Source organism: Oratosquilla oratoria, chromosome 1, assembly GCF_046742065.1.
Source record: "Oratosquilla oratoria isolate Oo_2021 chromosome 1, ASM4674206v1, whole genome shotgun sequence".
NCBI lineage: Eukaryota > Metazoa > Arthropoda > Malacostraca > Stomatopoda > Squillidae > Oratosquilla > Oratosquilla oratoria.
In genome coordinates this window covers 96,236,873-96,252,438 of record NC_134777.1, presented here as the reverse complement: position 1 = coordinate 96,252,438, position 15,566 = coordinate 96,236,873, and the positions used below count along the sequence as shown (strand labels likewise).

At 37.3% G+C, this 15,566-nt stretch overlaps 1 protein-coding gene across 1 annotated transcript; it reads left to right on the top strand.

The window, feature by feature from the left end:
• The first annotated feature begins 4,624 nt into the window (after nt 1-4,624).
• On the top strand, nt 4,625-13,359 carry LOC143023505 (uncharacterized). Its single transcript, XM_076182060.1, has 2 exons — nt 4,625-4,857; nt 11,315-13,359. The coding sequence occupies exon 2, from the start codon at nt 11,340-11,342 to the stop codon at nt 12,027-12,029; it is 690 nt and encodes a 229-aa protein (XP_076038175.1). The 5' UTR covers nt 4,625-4,857; nt 11,315-11,339; the 3' UTR covers nt 12,030-13,359.
• The last annotated feature ends 2,207 nt before the right edge of the window (nt 13,360-15,566 follow it).

Below are 15,566 nucleotides of genomic sequence, written 5' to 3'. Positions count from 1 at the left end.
CAAACTACTTCAATTTTCTTTGCTGATGACAGACTCCTACTAACAAATTCTGTAGAAGCGGTACAAACACTCACATTTGTGAGATTGGAGAAGAATGTGGTTTAAAAATAAATAAAGCAGAGCAATATCCTAACTTACAACCTAGCGGAGTCCCCAAAAGAAATTAGTGGAATGAAAATCAGTCCATAACAAATTTAGGAAAAATAACAAATATGAGGAAATGACTCAAAGAATATATAAACAACATCTTTAGCAAAGCAAACTCACTTGCTAATCAAACAGCCTCAATAACGGCAAGAAGCTGCAACAGGATCAGCATCGGCAAAGTGTTCTGGAAAAATGTCACCATCCCTAGTCTACTTCACTCAACTGAGGCAATCTTCTTCACAAAAAGTGAACTCAACAGACTGCAGACAATAGAAAAAAAGGCATACAAAATAATATTCAGAGCATCACACTACAGACCAGCGGCAACCCTGAGATCATAGACCCGTCTTTCTCAGCAATGTAATGTCGCCATCCCTAGAGTATACTCCACTCAACTGAAGCAATCTTCTTCACAAAAAGTGAAATCAACAGACTAGACAATAGAAAACAAGGCATACAAAATAATATTTAGAGCACCACACTCCACACCAGTAGCAACCCTGAGATCATAGATCGGATCTTTCTCTTTTCAGCATACACTAGATATGCAAAACAAGCTCTCATACGAGAGACAGCATTGGAGATGGGGTGAACAAGCTAATCAAGCTCATTTTTCAATACCTATATGAAAGACAAGGACACCACTGGGCCAAGCAACTTCGGTCGCATTTGCTAAAGCTAAACTTGAATGATGTTGAACCCAGAGGGTCTCAATACGATAAATAAAAACTCAAAGCCAGGATAAACGATATTGACACAAACATATGGAATGCTGAACTGGCAAGAAAACCCTCCTTATCGCACTACAGGCGATGGAAATCAGAAATAAAAACGAAAGGAGAAATTAATGAAAATAACCTAGACTGCCATTCTTATCTACGCGCCAGTCCAAACAGGCAAACACACTATATTGGAAAATACGACACAAACCAAAACAACCTGCCCTCTATGCGGGCGGAGCGAAGACACCCTTTTGCATTTCTTATTGTAAAAAAGTAGAGTGCAACGAACTATCATCGATCAGAACCCGAAACAAACTGCTCCAACAACCCCACACGGAATACATAGAAGAGAATTTGAAACTATTAATGTTCTATGCTAAAGCAGAAAGCCCGGAAGTGAACCGACACACAATGTATAACCTCGGGAAATACAGAGCAACCAAAGTCCGAAATTAAGTATAGCCCAAAATGGACTAGGGGTGGCGAAGCCAAGGTATGCACCCCACCACTACTACTACCACTACCACTAAGATGAAAGGAAAATAAATGATAATGGGTGGGGCTAAGTGACTGGCTTGGCTGGCTATCTCCCTTTAAAAAATGAAACCGTTTGATATATATATATATATATATATATATATATATATATATATATATATATATATATATATATATATATATATATATATATATATATATATCAGACAAAATGTAGTAGCACATTTGTAAATAATAATCACGAAGAATCCCACAGTTGGAATAACAGGAAACTTAGAAGTATAACTTCTATAATTCGGCTAATAGCCACAGCCCTCTTCAGGAAAGTACAGATAACAAGAATTTGCAGATTGTGATGTGAGTAGAAGGGAAACACGAAGAGGTAAAACCGGACGATCCGTCACGCAGGGCGGAGTAAGAGGTGAGGGGATGTGTGGGGTAATATATATGTATATATATATGTATGTATATATATATATATATATATATGTATATATATGTGTGTGTGTGTGTGTGTGTGTATACACACACACGCACACGCATATAATATATATATATATATATATATATATTTTTTTTTTTTTTTTTTTTTTTTTTTTTTTTTTTTTAGGGTGATAATTCTTAACCAAACGGCCCACAGTTAGCCATGATATTATGTCCGGGGACCATTGACATTTGGAGATGTTCAAGTTCGGACATTCTTCGAGGCTGATTCAATTTTTTTTTTTCTTCTTCTAAAGCTACGGTTGGACAACAAAATGTTGGCCTTGTCCCAGTCAAGACTGATTTTTGGTACTGACGTGTTGGAACACAGCGGAATTTTCCTGGGCATACCTAATGGATCTTTTGTGCTCCGTTAACCTGGTGTATCCATTCCGGTTAAAGGGAAATTAGGCCCCAGAAGTGTATAGCCTTCCCTGTAAAGATTGTGATTTAGTGTACCTTGGTCAGACCGGAAGGGATCTTAACACCAGGTTAACGGAGCACAAAAGATCCATTAGGTATGCCTAGGAAAATTCCGCTGTGTTCCAACACGTCACTACCAAAAATCAGATTCTTGACTGGGACAATGCCAAATTTTTGTTAAAGTCCAACCGTAGCTTTAGAAGAAAAATTGTTGAATCAGCCTTAATCGAAGAATGTCCGAAATTGAACATCTCCAAAGGTCAATGGTCCCCAGACATAATCTCACGGCTAGCTGTGAGCCGTTTAGTTTAAAAATTGTCACCCTGATCCCGCTCCCCTTCTAACCTCACACCTTCACCCACACATCACCTCACCTTTGACTCCGCCCTGCGTGACGGATTGTCCGGTTTTAGCTCTTCGTGTTTCCTTTCTACTTACATCTCAATTGTACTTGTGTCTCTGCAAATTCTTGTAATATTTTCTTTTCTGAAGAGGGCTATTATTTGCCGAAATATAGAAGTTATACTTTCCTCTAAGTTTCCTGTTATTCCGACTGTGGGTTCTTCGTGATATATATATATATATATGTATATATATATATATATATATATATATATATATATATATATATATATATAGATATATATAATTTCAAGAAATCTACAGCGACAATGGCGTTGTTGAGTTTATATTGGAGCTTTAATTTCTCTCGTGCAACAAGTTTCTGTGGTGGTTCCAAATAGCTGAGAAGGTGTCCAAAAGACATTGGGTGCGGTTTTCTCTTTTTTAATTCTCCTATACGTATTTGGAACAACCACAGAAACTTGTTGCACGAGAGAAATTAAAGCTCCAATATAAACTCAACAACGCCATTGTCGCTGTAGATTTCTTGAAATCATGTATACAACATGGCCTCCTACCAATATATATATATATATGTATGTATATATATATATACAGTATATATATAGATATATATATATATAATATATATATATATATATATATATATATATATAATAAACTTGGTAAACACGTTTATTCCAAAATAATACGGCACCGACTCCCCCACCCACCTTTAGCCTCCTTCAACCTTTCTACCATCCTCATGAGGAATGAATACTTGCCATAGTTTGGTATGTGCTTCAGGTATGGTCTGAGAACAATTATGATCTGATCATAAAACTAGTCTGGTGAATCAGGGTACCAGGACCTTATCCTCCAGCCCCTTGTTGTTTTACGCATAACAGAACTGGCCCCTTGTACCCTACTTCTGGTGCTACAGATTATAATGTATATTCACTTCCTGGTGATCAAAGTAATATGTAATTGCCCACACCGTCCTGAAGTACTGATAATTTTGTAATATGTGACCCAAGCTGTCATGTAGTATTCACTATAACTACATGATGAAATTATTGATGGCCTGCAACCTTTTATCCCATAAGATAATTTAATTTGGCATTGAATCAATATACATGAAGTGCAGACAATGAAAATAACACAGTTCGAAATAACAATTACAAATGCCGAGGATAACACAAAAAATTATGTAAGCTTATTTCCATTGTGGTTTTCATAATACTTGATATTTACTCATACCATGGGGTGGAGTCCTCTTTATTATCATACACTTGCTACAACATCAGTGGAATAATGTAGTATATCACTAATGGTGCTACACTGATCTGGTACTCATTCATACTGTTTTGGTTTCTTATATTATTCTGTTGTTCCTGATACATAATACAATGTTCTTTTAATATGTTGGTGCTCAATTTTTGGCCTCAATCCTGTGTTACGAACATTTTAGTAGTGTTAGCAAATCGATTATAATGATTGTGTAATATGTGTACTGGATTGGTATTATTCATGACTGTTCTAGTCCCCTACCCGTACGTATGTTGTCCGTTTAACTTAGTGTAGAATAAGTTATCCTCGGCAGTTGTAATTTCGAGCTGTTTTTTTCTATATCTGTACTTGATTTATCGCCAAATAAACTGTACTATTGTTATTAAAAGCATCTGGCGATAGCCGGAATATCATGAAGTAGAACCACGGCCGAAAGGGTTACTCGAGTTTTTCGTGGCAGTTATTTCGGCCATAGAGCTTGCTCTGAGGTAGATCAAATCCTCTTGAATTGACTAAGATAAAATCTGAACTGAAATGTTAGTATCAATTGTGCTAATTCACCTAATTGTTTGTTTCTAGAATCTATGGCTGCCGATTCGTGGCAACCGTATCAATACCCGGATGAGACTGCGTGTGTACATTGGATCACAGAGGAGAACGTTTGGACGCTGTTGGCCAATGACAGGAGAGGGCGAGTTGTCTATTTGTGATTTTCTGAGACGAGTTCATCAGAATACTCTGAGAGTCTGCCCACCGAGGCGTACGTCGTCCAGTGATAACAACAGGCATCAAGTTGCCATTCGCAACAGGGTAGTGAGAAATAGTATATTTTCCTGTGAATTCGTATGCAGGCTAGGGGCGTGGTTATCTGATAACCAGTACCCAAGGAAATCAACTGTAGCATGCAAGCAGGACCAAGTATACATCCGAAGAATTAGACAAGGATAAAGTGGTAAGCAATAGTTACAGTAATGGCGACTTCCGTAGTACAGGGCCTTATGTTGGGTTATCCTCCGTAGTTAATAGTAATTTCTAAGCTAAGAAGCCGTAGCTTGTGCAAAATATTAACCCAATTTTAAACACTAAGGGAATTCTAGTGCGAAACCATCGTAAGAGTTGAAGAGATAATTAAACCTAATTTGAAATATTACTGGAAGTGTTACCAAGAACCTCTGAAAGTGCTGTAATGTGTAGTTCGGCTTCGATATGTAGTCATTCATTAGGAATTCATATGCTTTAATTTTGGTTCAGGTGTTTCCTCGTGAATTAGTATTTGATAAGTTTGCAGTGGGTAGTGTAACTGAGGGGCCTAATTAGATGCAGTATTTCAGAACTACATGAGAGATGGTTCCATCTATTGTGAAATGTGTAGCTTTGCTGCATCTCTGTATAACCCATGATGATGTGGAGTCCAACTTCCTGGTAGCCTTGGCTGAGCCAACTTAGTCACCATCTGTTATGGATGAGGTCCGTATGTGTGCAACTGAATGTTTTTCCAAGTTCAAAAGTTGAGGTACTAGTTGCTGCTGAAAGGTGGCAGATGTGGATGGTAGGGCCCCCGTTTTTGTAAACAGGTTTGTTAGATTTCTTAATCGTAAGGAGTGCGAGCATACCCGAACTAGAATAAGTTATAAGGTATTTTCGATTAAAGTATGTAGTTGTGTTGCATTTATAACTATTCGATATGGTTTGCAGTGTGGGCATTTCAGCAGAAAATTAGGCAAATAATTCTATTATCGGCAACCCTCTCAACAGACTATGGTGAATATATCTACGCTGACGCTGAATAAGACATGGAACACAAATAATAAACCAAGAACAAAATATAAAACTAATAAATATAAAATGCGTGTTCAGGAAAATACTATATGCGCCGTAATACATATGATATTTAGCACATTAAGGAAAAACTTAACTGATGATGGAAAGGAAAGTGAAAGGCACTTGCGTCATTAAGGATCAAATATTTTAAACTGGGAATCTTAAGAATGCGAACTTGCATTTTAGTATATATTTTTTTCTCCTGTCATTAGTCCTATTCAGCAACAATGTTACAATATGAATATCCCCCTCCCTAAGAAACTTAACTAGGATTATGGGAAAACCTTTATATTGTAATATTTCTTGCAGGAACTGATTTCTAGACATAGGTGGATTTCAAGGAAATTTTTCTCAAATTAATCCACAACTTACACCGCATCAGATTTAATCATTGTTACTTGCAGTTCTTTATCTGGTTCCACTCCAGTGGTGCTCCGCAGGACCCTCGCATCAATAAAGATTAACTTCAATTTGGTTATCTGTATGTCGCGGATGGTGAGGTCTTCCATACAACATTCAGAGAACAGGAACGTCAAGAGTTCCTTGAAACCCATACGTCGTAGATCGAGTGGAAGACAGATAAAATCCAAATTTTAATGGACGTACGCGATATAGCAATAGAAAATTAATTTTGTAAATTATAATAGATAAATGTAATGAGATCTTGGCGGAAATCTGCAAAAAAAAAAGAAATGCCAAACCCGATTGGTTACGTAACGAAGTCGCGGCGGCTGAATGTTTTTGATAGATGCAGAGGTCGAAGAAATGAAAGGATAAATTCGTCCAATCTAACATAACCTGTATTTAGTAATTCGGTACCTCAAATTCTAAAGATCATCCGGGTTGTCACGATATTGTACCTCGGGCAATTAATAGACTACGGCAGAACCTCATGTTTTCATATCCCAGGAATCCATCGTCTTTGTACCAGCGGTTAACGCCACCTGGAGTTTCAAAACGTGAAAGCCAGGGTCTGACAGTGACTGGACAGACGGTAACATGGCATCTCGACCCCTAGCGGCTTCGTCCGTTAGTAGATGTGCTTGTGGCTTTTTTTTTTTCCGTCAATAAAATCTCTGTTTATGTATTATAATTTACAAAATTGACATTTAATTTTTTTAATGCTGTATGGCGTAGATGTGCACAACTAAAAGAATACAAAATTTTGGAGAGCCCAACTTCGAGTGAAATCCAACACATGAACTGGGGTTCAAAAAGGGTTAGACATGAGATCGACGGGTATTTACATCTTCCTCGGTAGGGTACACCTGCAAGACTCCTTAAATATGATGGTTTTCCAGTTTGTAGAACTTCGAGTCGTCACATATTTTATACATAATTCTAGCTTTCATGGGCAGCCAGTACAAATTGGTCAATACAGGTGTAATCCTGTAGCAAGATATATCTGTAATTAATCTCGCAGTTCTATTCAAAACATTTTGTAATGTATTAAGTCTAATGTTAGGTAGAATACAGAATATAGAATTATTATAATAAAGTCCATTATCAACACTGTTAATTACAATCTTTGCAAGAACTTGCATCAATATTCTTAAATGCAATATATCTAAAATTGTAACCAGCAATTTAATCACATTATTTACTTGGTCATTGAAAGACAAATTGCTATCAATCAAGACACCCAATTCAACTTTAGTGTCAACTGAAATCATTAACTACCATATTTGTATTGCCAAAATTCCTAGTTTTAGCTTTACTTCCAATAATCATATATTCCGTTTTCCTTTCATTTAATTGCAATTGTTTAAGTGCTATCATTCCCCAATAGATAGCAAAGTAGTATTCATTACAACAGTTGTCATTGATATTGTATATTAAAAAATAGTGTTATCATAAATACTTTGTACATCCTTAAAGAGCCTTTAGGTGTGAAATATGAATGTATATTCAAAGATAATTTGAAGGGTGGCAGAACAGAGTAGAAATGAAGTGCTTGAGAATCTTGGTTATGTAGAGGTCAGTCTTCCTTAACAAAAAAAAAAAAAAATGAAATTAATAATAATAATAAATAGTAATTATAACAACTTGTTTAAGGATCTTGTCAAAGTACCTCAACAACTGGACAGGAGCTTTATATTCCAGAAATGTTGACCAGTCTTCTCAGGAGGTCCTTGTATTTTCATTTGTCGTAGAGCAAGATGTTTTCCACTATTTTAACGACTTACCTTGTTTCCATTCTATCAACAAATTTCTTTCCATTAGGAATGTTAATACAAGTACATGGTATTTTATTTGACAACATAGGTATTGGCTAACTACATCAGTCAATCAGCCCTAAGGTCCACTGGCAAAGGAAAGCCCCTCTCAACCATCACCACATTACTCGTACAGACCTTCAATTCTTGCCACTTCCACACTTCCTGTCACATGGTCATTTGGTAACAGTTACTCCATCTGATTACCTATTCAGTACAGTTTGATAACCACTAATTTTAATGCCTATGCAAATTCTTCACTTCAATTTACTTGCACAGCTTGTCCTTTCACCATTCTCAGCCCTGACCTCTTCTTACTTTCTCACCTTTGAGAATGTTAAACTTTCACATCTGTAATGGATTCAGTTATATAGGTGGAATATCTCTGGTGTTTCTACAGTTACCATTCTCCAACCAATTTTGCGAAAGTTAGTTGGTATCATACCTTACGTAGTCAATGGATGCTGGTTTATTAGTCCTCTTCTGCTTCTTGATGATATTTTTTTTCTATTGTAGCTGAATGGCCCCCATGTCCTGTGATCACATTTTCTTAGCCACAGTAACTTATACTTTGAAATGCATGTATTTCGATGCATCGTTGTACATCAGTCAACCTGATGTACATGAATAATTGACTTGTTTGGAAGAGGTTTATACTTACCACTGCTTACCATACTTTGTGATTTGGTGCTTCTACAACTTGGTCCAGAAATCGGAAAATTAAGAGATTTTCCAGTAATTACCTTAGCCAACCCACCTGAAAATATGATTTTATATTACCTGTCCTCAAAATGTGTCAACATGCATGCTTCATGGTGGTGAATTGTTGTGGGGATACTAGAGTTCATACACAATTTGCACACTGACCTTGGACAGGATTATTAGTGAGGCCCAGGATCTCGCACTACAAACTTTAAATTTTGTGTTCAGTCAAATGAGCATCTGGGTGACTGCTGTGAAAGTATAATTTAAATTTGTTTTATGCATTTTGTTTTAGTTATTATGTACTACTGGCTTATAGAATAAAACAACCAATTCATTATGCTTAGTGATGCTGGTTTAAAAAAAAATTTAAAGAATTTTTGATGGAAACAAGTATGAAATGAAAAGTAGGTATATAACAGTCAAAAAGAAGCCCTATCTGGCGCGTATAAATCTACAAAGATTATAAAGCAATTAGAAATAATAGTTTATATTGAAACTGATATACAGTAATTATATGAAGTAGAATTGGCAACTAAGAGTGAATAGGAATTGGCATCAACAGTTAATGGGAAATGGTAATCTCTCCCCCCCCCCCCCAAAAATAATAAATAAATAAATAAAATTAAATAAATAAAGGGAATTGGCACACCCTTACTTGTGACTAACAGTTGCACATCTCCAGTGAGGACCAAAGCACTGTCGATGCTCCCAGGTACCCAATCTAATTTTGAAGTTTTGCTTCTTGTACACCTCCAGAGCATGGTTCTGTCAATCAAGAAAATGTACTATACAAAATGCTTGATAAAGTATTTAAAATGATAACAGGAGATGGTAAAACTGGTGATTGTGTGACCGAAATACACGTGTGATTTTCATGTTTTACTAATATGATTGCACTAAAGTTTGTATATGGATCAATACATATGCAGAGCTGTGGGGAATATTATACTTTCTTAGATATGCAAGGAAGACTGGTAGCGGTTGACCTTGTTTAATTTAAATGGGAAATATTAACTTGTGCATGTGGATTATAGGATAGTGGTTTGTATTCACATGAATAATACCTAACTAATTGTTCATAAGAAAGGAACAACATTCATGGGGCCCCGCTCGCTAATCTTATGCCTTCCAATTTATGTATGGCTCCAATTTGTCTATATATTTATTTTTCAATTATCATAACTAGCTATGTCCTATTTTCTAATTGTCATAACTAGATTGTAATTCATGTATTATTCCTGCTTAGGTATAAATTGTAAGCTATCCCAAGTATTTATGCATCTGTTCGGAAAACTACTCCACATTACTTGCACATTTAGTATAAATTTCTTCCTACCTTAGGACCTCCCATTATTAAGGGTATCAGTGTAGTCTTGCCATTTGATCAACCTGAATTATGTAATCAGCTTAATCATCTTTCTTTTCAATTTTTTCAGTTTTCCAATGTTGGCAGATCCAATGCATTTAGTCTTCTCAAATGGCATAAGCCTCTCTGTGTAAGGACCCACTGATGCATATTCCAGTCTTGAATGAATCAGGGTTTGAGATTTTTCACCCTCTTTATCCATAGAGTGAAAAGCAATTTTAATGTTCTGCAGTAGTCCATATGTCTGTATTTCTGATGGCTTTCAGGTGTCCTTTAGCAACATTCCCAATCTTACTCCCGTTTTACTTTTGTAATAGATTCACTTCCTAAGGTGTTAAAAGGTCTTTTAGAGATATTGCCAAATTTCCTAAATTTATGGATATAGTAAATTTTGTTCTTGGCTTCATGCAAATAATATCTAGATTTTTCTGCAACAGTAGTCCTCATCTTTTACTATGATTTTTACATAATCCGTAAACATGTTAGCATAGCTTGTACCATCAGTCATGTCATTAACATTGATAAGAAACGTACATGCTAGCACCAAATCTTGAACTCCACTGGTTATTCTTCACTCAAACATCTCTACTTTTCTACATATGCACCTTCTTTACATTTGAGTAGCCTCTTGGTTGTCCAGTATGTTCCAAATTCCTCGTAATGGACATAATTCAAAATATATTTCTTCATCCAGCCTTCCCCCTTTTGAAGCACACTTGTCACTTAAGTAACAGTTTGAAGGGTTTGACATGCGTGGCCTTCCAGATCTGTAGTCAAATTGATTGTGAAAATGTTTTACATAATTTCTCACTAGTTTAGTGGTGCCTCCATATCCACCTTGCGACACCTTTTATGGCTGAAGTCCATTTTTCTGTAGGGATTTGAGTTTCTTCCTACATGTTTCACAAGTAACCTTGAGTGTTCTGCTTTAACTGGCAGCCTTCCCACCCATTTTCTACTTCACTACATTTCTCTCTCTCCATTCTCACAATGCATTTCTCAAAATTACATCTGTTTGAAATTTAAATGGTCCACACAGCACCATGGGTGAGCTCACTTTTGTTTTATATTGTTACATTCAAAGTTCATTAACACTGTATCTCACCTAGATATTTACTCTTCCTAAACATTCACATCACATCCTAGAATAAAAAAATTCTAAAGCTAAACCTTCACATTTGCCATCAAAGTAATTCTTGTACTTTGTAATTCACATTTTATTGGTACATAATGTTTATTTGTGCGAGTGAATTGTGGCCAGTATTTGTTTGGAGACTAATTTTACATTTTCAATTTTTCAGGTAGCTTCCTGTCTTTGGTGGTAACATGGCACCACCGCATACAATCAACACTTTGTCGAGGTCTCTTGTAAGGATCCCAGGCAATGGGAGTGATGTTAGTGCTCGACCGCTGTGCCTCAACCTGGCTCGAACATTAACAAACACAGATGGGCCCCTAGGGTCTCTAGTGCAGCAATGTCTAGCGCAGAGCCAGGAATCTTTCCGGCCCATAGCTCCCTTTGGATCATCTGAAAGCCGAGAAGCAAGGCCACCCAGTGCTGCAGTGAAAGAGGCTTCAAAGAACAACCCAAGAGGGGGAACTCAAGTTGAGAAGCGGCCTGTGGAGGACAAGGGAGAAGCTGAACGAAAGCGCTCCTGCCCTGCCAACTCTCAGGATGCTCCTGTTGTTCGTGAGTACCTGGATGTCCGGGTCTCTAGCAGCAGTGGGAATGCATCTAGCGATTCGCAGTCTTCTGCTGTGAGTGACCAGCCTTCTGGTGACAACCCGGCATGTGCTGGGTGTTCAAGGCCAGTGCTGAGGCCGGTGTCTGTCATCTCACAGTTGGTCGAGACTGTACAAGAACTGCAGAAGAAGCAAGAAGAGTGCGAGAAAGAGAAGACCCAGCTGAAAGATGAGATTGAGCTTCTTAACAAGAAATTGGCCACCTTCAGGGAGATCTTTCAGGACACAGGCAAACTGAGAGCAGTCTTGAAGCGACTGAATATAAAACTGTGAACTGACCTTGGTAGGTGTTTTGGGTCAAACAATTTATTTTTTGACCCCCTGGAGGTTGGATGCAAAAAAGGTGAGCAGCCAATTTTAACAAGAAAATAATAATGTAAGTATTTACCCATAATCCTCACTTTCATCCTTGAACATTCAAGAAGTGGTAATGGAAGGGTATCATGGTCCAAAATTTTTGGAATGATCATTATTCTGTGAATGGATTCATCTTCAATCATAAAAGAATGCCAATGACTATTGTAGGGTATCTAAAATTCTAAGCAAATTGAATCGAAGTGACAATATAAATATCTGAATTGTTCTTATTCATCAGCTTGTGGGTGGATCACAGGCTTAAGGGGAGAGATTTCCTTTCAGTAACGGTAAGGAGTTATGAATGTGGTTTCAGAGTATTGGAATGTTTTGGACACATGGAAAGAAAGGTTAGTAAAATAGGTGTGGAAGGAGTAAACATGAGGGGGCAACCGTGGAAAGATGGGAAAGTCTGTTGAAAAAGTAAGACAGAAGATAGGGGTGAATGTATAATGATTGTGTATGGATGATGCTGTGATGCATGGAAAGGAGTGGGTGGGGGGCGAGGAAGTATGTGTGAGTGATATTTTGATGCAGCCAGAAGTAATTTCTCCCAGCCTCTCTTTCTGCACGAGGGGAAAGAGAGGGTGAGGGGTCACAGATTAAATGAAGGGGCCTTGCTGTGGATGTGCTGTCTTGCTACATTGCTTTTCTCTCCTTGTAAAGGGGAAAAAGCTGTTGGTATGTGTATATCAGGACTGCTCTTTTACAGAAGCTCCATATGTAAAGTAAGGAATTGCTAATGAAATACCTAAACTTTGTATTAATTAAATTGAACAAGTTGTGTTTCTGCAGGAAACCTGCCCTGCCACTGGGTACATCCCACATGTCACTCAGTGAAGAGAGATTGTGTAGAGGTCTGGAAAGGGTGACTGTAACAGTGTACAAGGTGCCTCTGGCTTGTGGGCACTTTGCATACAGTTCACTCTGGAAAAAAGATGTAAGAACATGGAGTGTGCCAAAGCAGCCTTGAACATCCATATTCCCTCTGTACTGATAGACAGTGTACCTGTGCAGGTATCACTGTTACTATTTTGTTTATGAAGGGATCTGGTGCGTTGTTCTTTGCAGTTTTTAGTTTTCCAGTTCCAAGAAATATGCCTCAAATTTAGGTGCATTTTCATGTACACACACACAATCTCGCTCACTCAATTAGAATGATTAATGGCAAAGGGTCAAATGAATCCTGAATGGACGTGATATATGAAATATGAATGTAATTTTGATATATAATAAAAATGTACAACAATACTTTAGTTTCTGAGCCTTGTAGTTGGTACAAAATGTTAAAAGTAACTAGTCTGTAAGGGAAATTTAGGTGCATTAAGCTTGCGATAGAACTTAGATTAAAGTGTGTGGCTGGCATCACCCCAGGCTAGCTATCTCTGCCTTCCATTACTCAAAAATTGTCTACGTGACGTTAACTCTTGAGTGGAAAGTACAGGAAATTGTCTAAATTAGATTGATCTTTGCCAATCTGAAGACCCGTATCTGTCATCGGTAACAGGTGCTGTGACGTATTGGTCATTGCTAGATCAAAATTTGTTGACAGTTCACCCTTTATGAAATTAGTTCTACCCAGTGGGATTGGTAGATTTTGTGACAACAGAATTGTGGAACCCGGTAGACTAAATAGACACGTACTAGACAGATAACACTCGATGTAAGATTAGAAAAATTTCCCTCTGAGAAATTTATGTCGGTATCCAAATGCATTCAAACGTCATTTGAGATTTGGGTCTTACTTTAGTTGTGCGCACGTACGTGATACCGCATTATAAAATTAAATTAATCTTGTAAAATATATTGCAAGAATGTAATGTGTTATTTTCTTGGCTGAAAAGACGAATACAAGCAAAACGATAGAAAGCGAGGTTCCATGGGCGGTGGTTTGGGTAAAACCCCTTCAAGATTGTGACTAACTTTGTAGGGTGTGCTGTGTAAAATTGGTGAGGGGATAACTTGCAGTTGTCTCTCAGTGTTTTGGTAGATGTTCGTCCTGTGTATGGGTCTACCATTCCCAGGGTAATTAAATACAACCACGCAACTAAAACAATGAGCTGGAGCACTAAAATGTCTGGTTACACCGGATTTTTCTTTGAATGTTTTGTGTTTCTGAGGTTCGCTCTCCTGATTTTAGAAATACAATTGAAAATTGTATAGCGTCAATATTTCAAAAGATAACAAGTTGTTTTATATACAAAATAAACTAATCTACGGTTGTGTGTTCACCTTGTCTATAAATAGCAGCTGATATTTTGTCCTTGTCCCTTTTAAACTAACGAGAAAATGCAAGTATAAAAGCATATGATAAGGTTATAAGAGCCAGCTAGGAATGCAATGATGAGCATGATTTCCTACTGCGAGCTTGATATTTTCGCAAGCGTCCCATCTTTGATATTTTTTCCTCTATTGCGGCAATGTCCTGACAGAACCCCTCGCCATGCTCTTCATTAACTTACTCCTAACTTAAAAAAAAAGAAATCCAAACACTAAGTCCTTGTAACTTGGAGGAAAAAAAATGCTGCGAGCTGCTTGTAGTTTGGGTCTTTATTATTACCAAATAATCTAATACTCGAAATGCACACCATGCCTCTCGACATCACTTATTGCATTCTCAAGTTGCATCAACTTCATTTTCCTTACGTGCGGACCCTTAACTTTGGCCTCTGATAGGTTTGGAAACAGTAGACTAATCTCTAGATTTTCCCACAATGATCTACTTACAAAGGCGGAGCATGCCGACAGACCTTTTGTTCCATAACTAGGTCGAATGCGAAAAAATTACAATAAATGCATAGGTATAGTTAAATAACAAAGATAAAGTAGTAAATAAAATGACAGATAACTAACAATGAAAAGCAAGCAAATAATAAATTATATAAAAATGGCAGGCACTGCAGCATCTTGATTAGGTGTTACCGATACTAATTTTAAAGCTTCGAACTGAACTACATTGCACTGCCTCTGATTACCTACACGGTTGGCGAAGTTGTTTCTACCGACTTCCATATTAAATTATTTCGTGACAGATTGAGACCATTTATTTCTTGTCGGATTATCATTCAATGTGAAAACTCGCTTGTTGTCAATTCCCCCCCTTTTTTTGGGGGGGGAGGGGCATTCATGTTTTAGTTTATTTTCGTTAGATTTAATTTTGGTATTTGGAATCCGTTTTGAGGCTCGCCGTTGTAGTTTTTCCAATCTCAATGTCTTTAATGAGATTCGGTGACCATACGGAAACTGCATATTCCAAATGTGGACAAACTAATTATTTATATAGCTTGTTAATGAGGGATGGAGTGAAGTCAAATGATCGCGCAATCGGCCCTAGAATCTTATTTGCTTTCTCAGAGGCTGAAATACACTGCTTAGATGATTTGAGATCGTTACTGATGATTACGCAGAGATCCTTTTCATTATCCACTTTTAACGAATTTCCAAATAACTTGTAAT

Coding starts and splice junctions, on each gene's coding strand:
- LOC143023505 (XM_076182060.1), top strand. CDS start 11,340: ATGGCACCACCGCATACAATCAACACTTTGTCGAGGTCTCTTGTAAGG.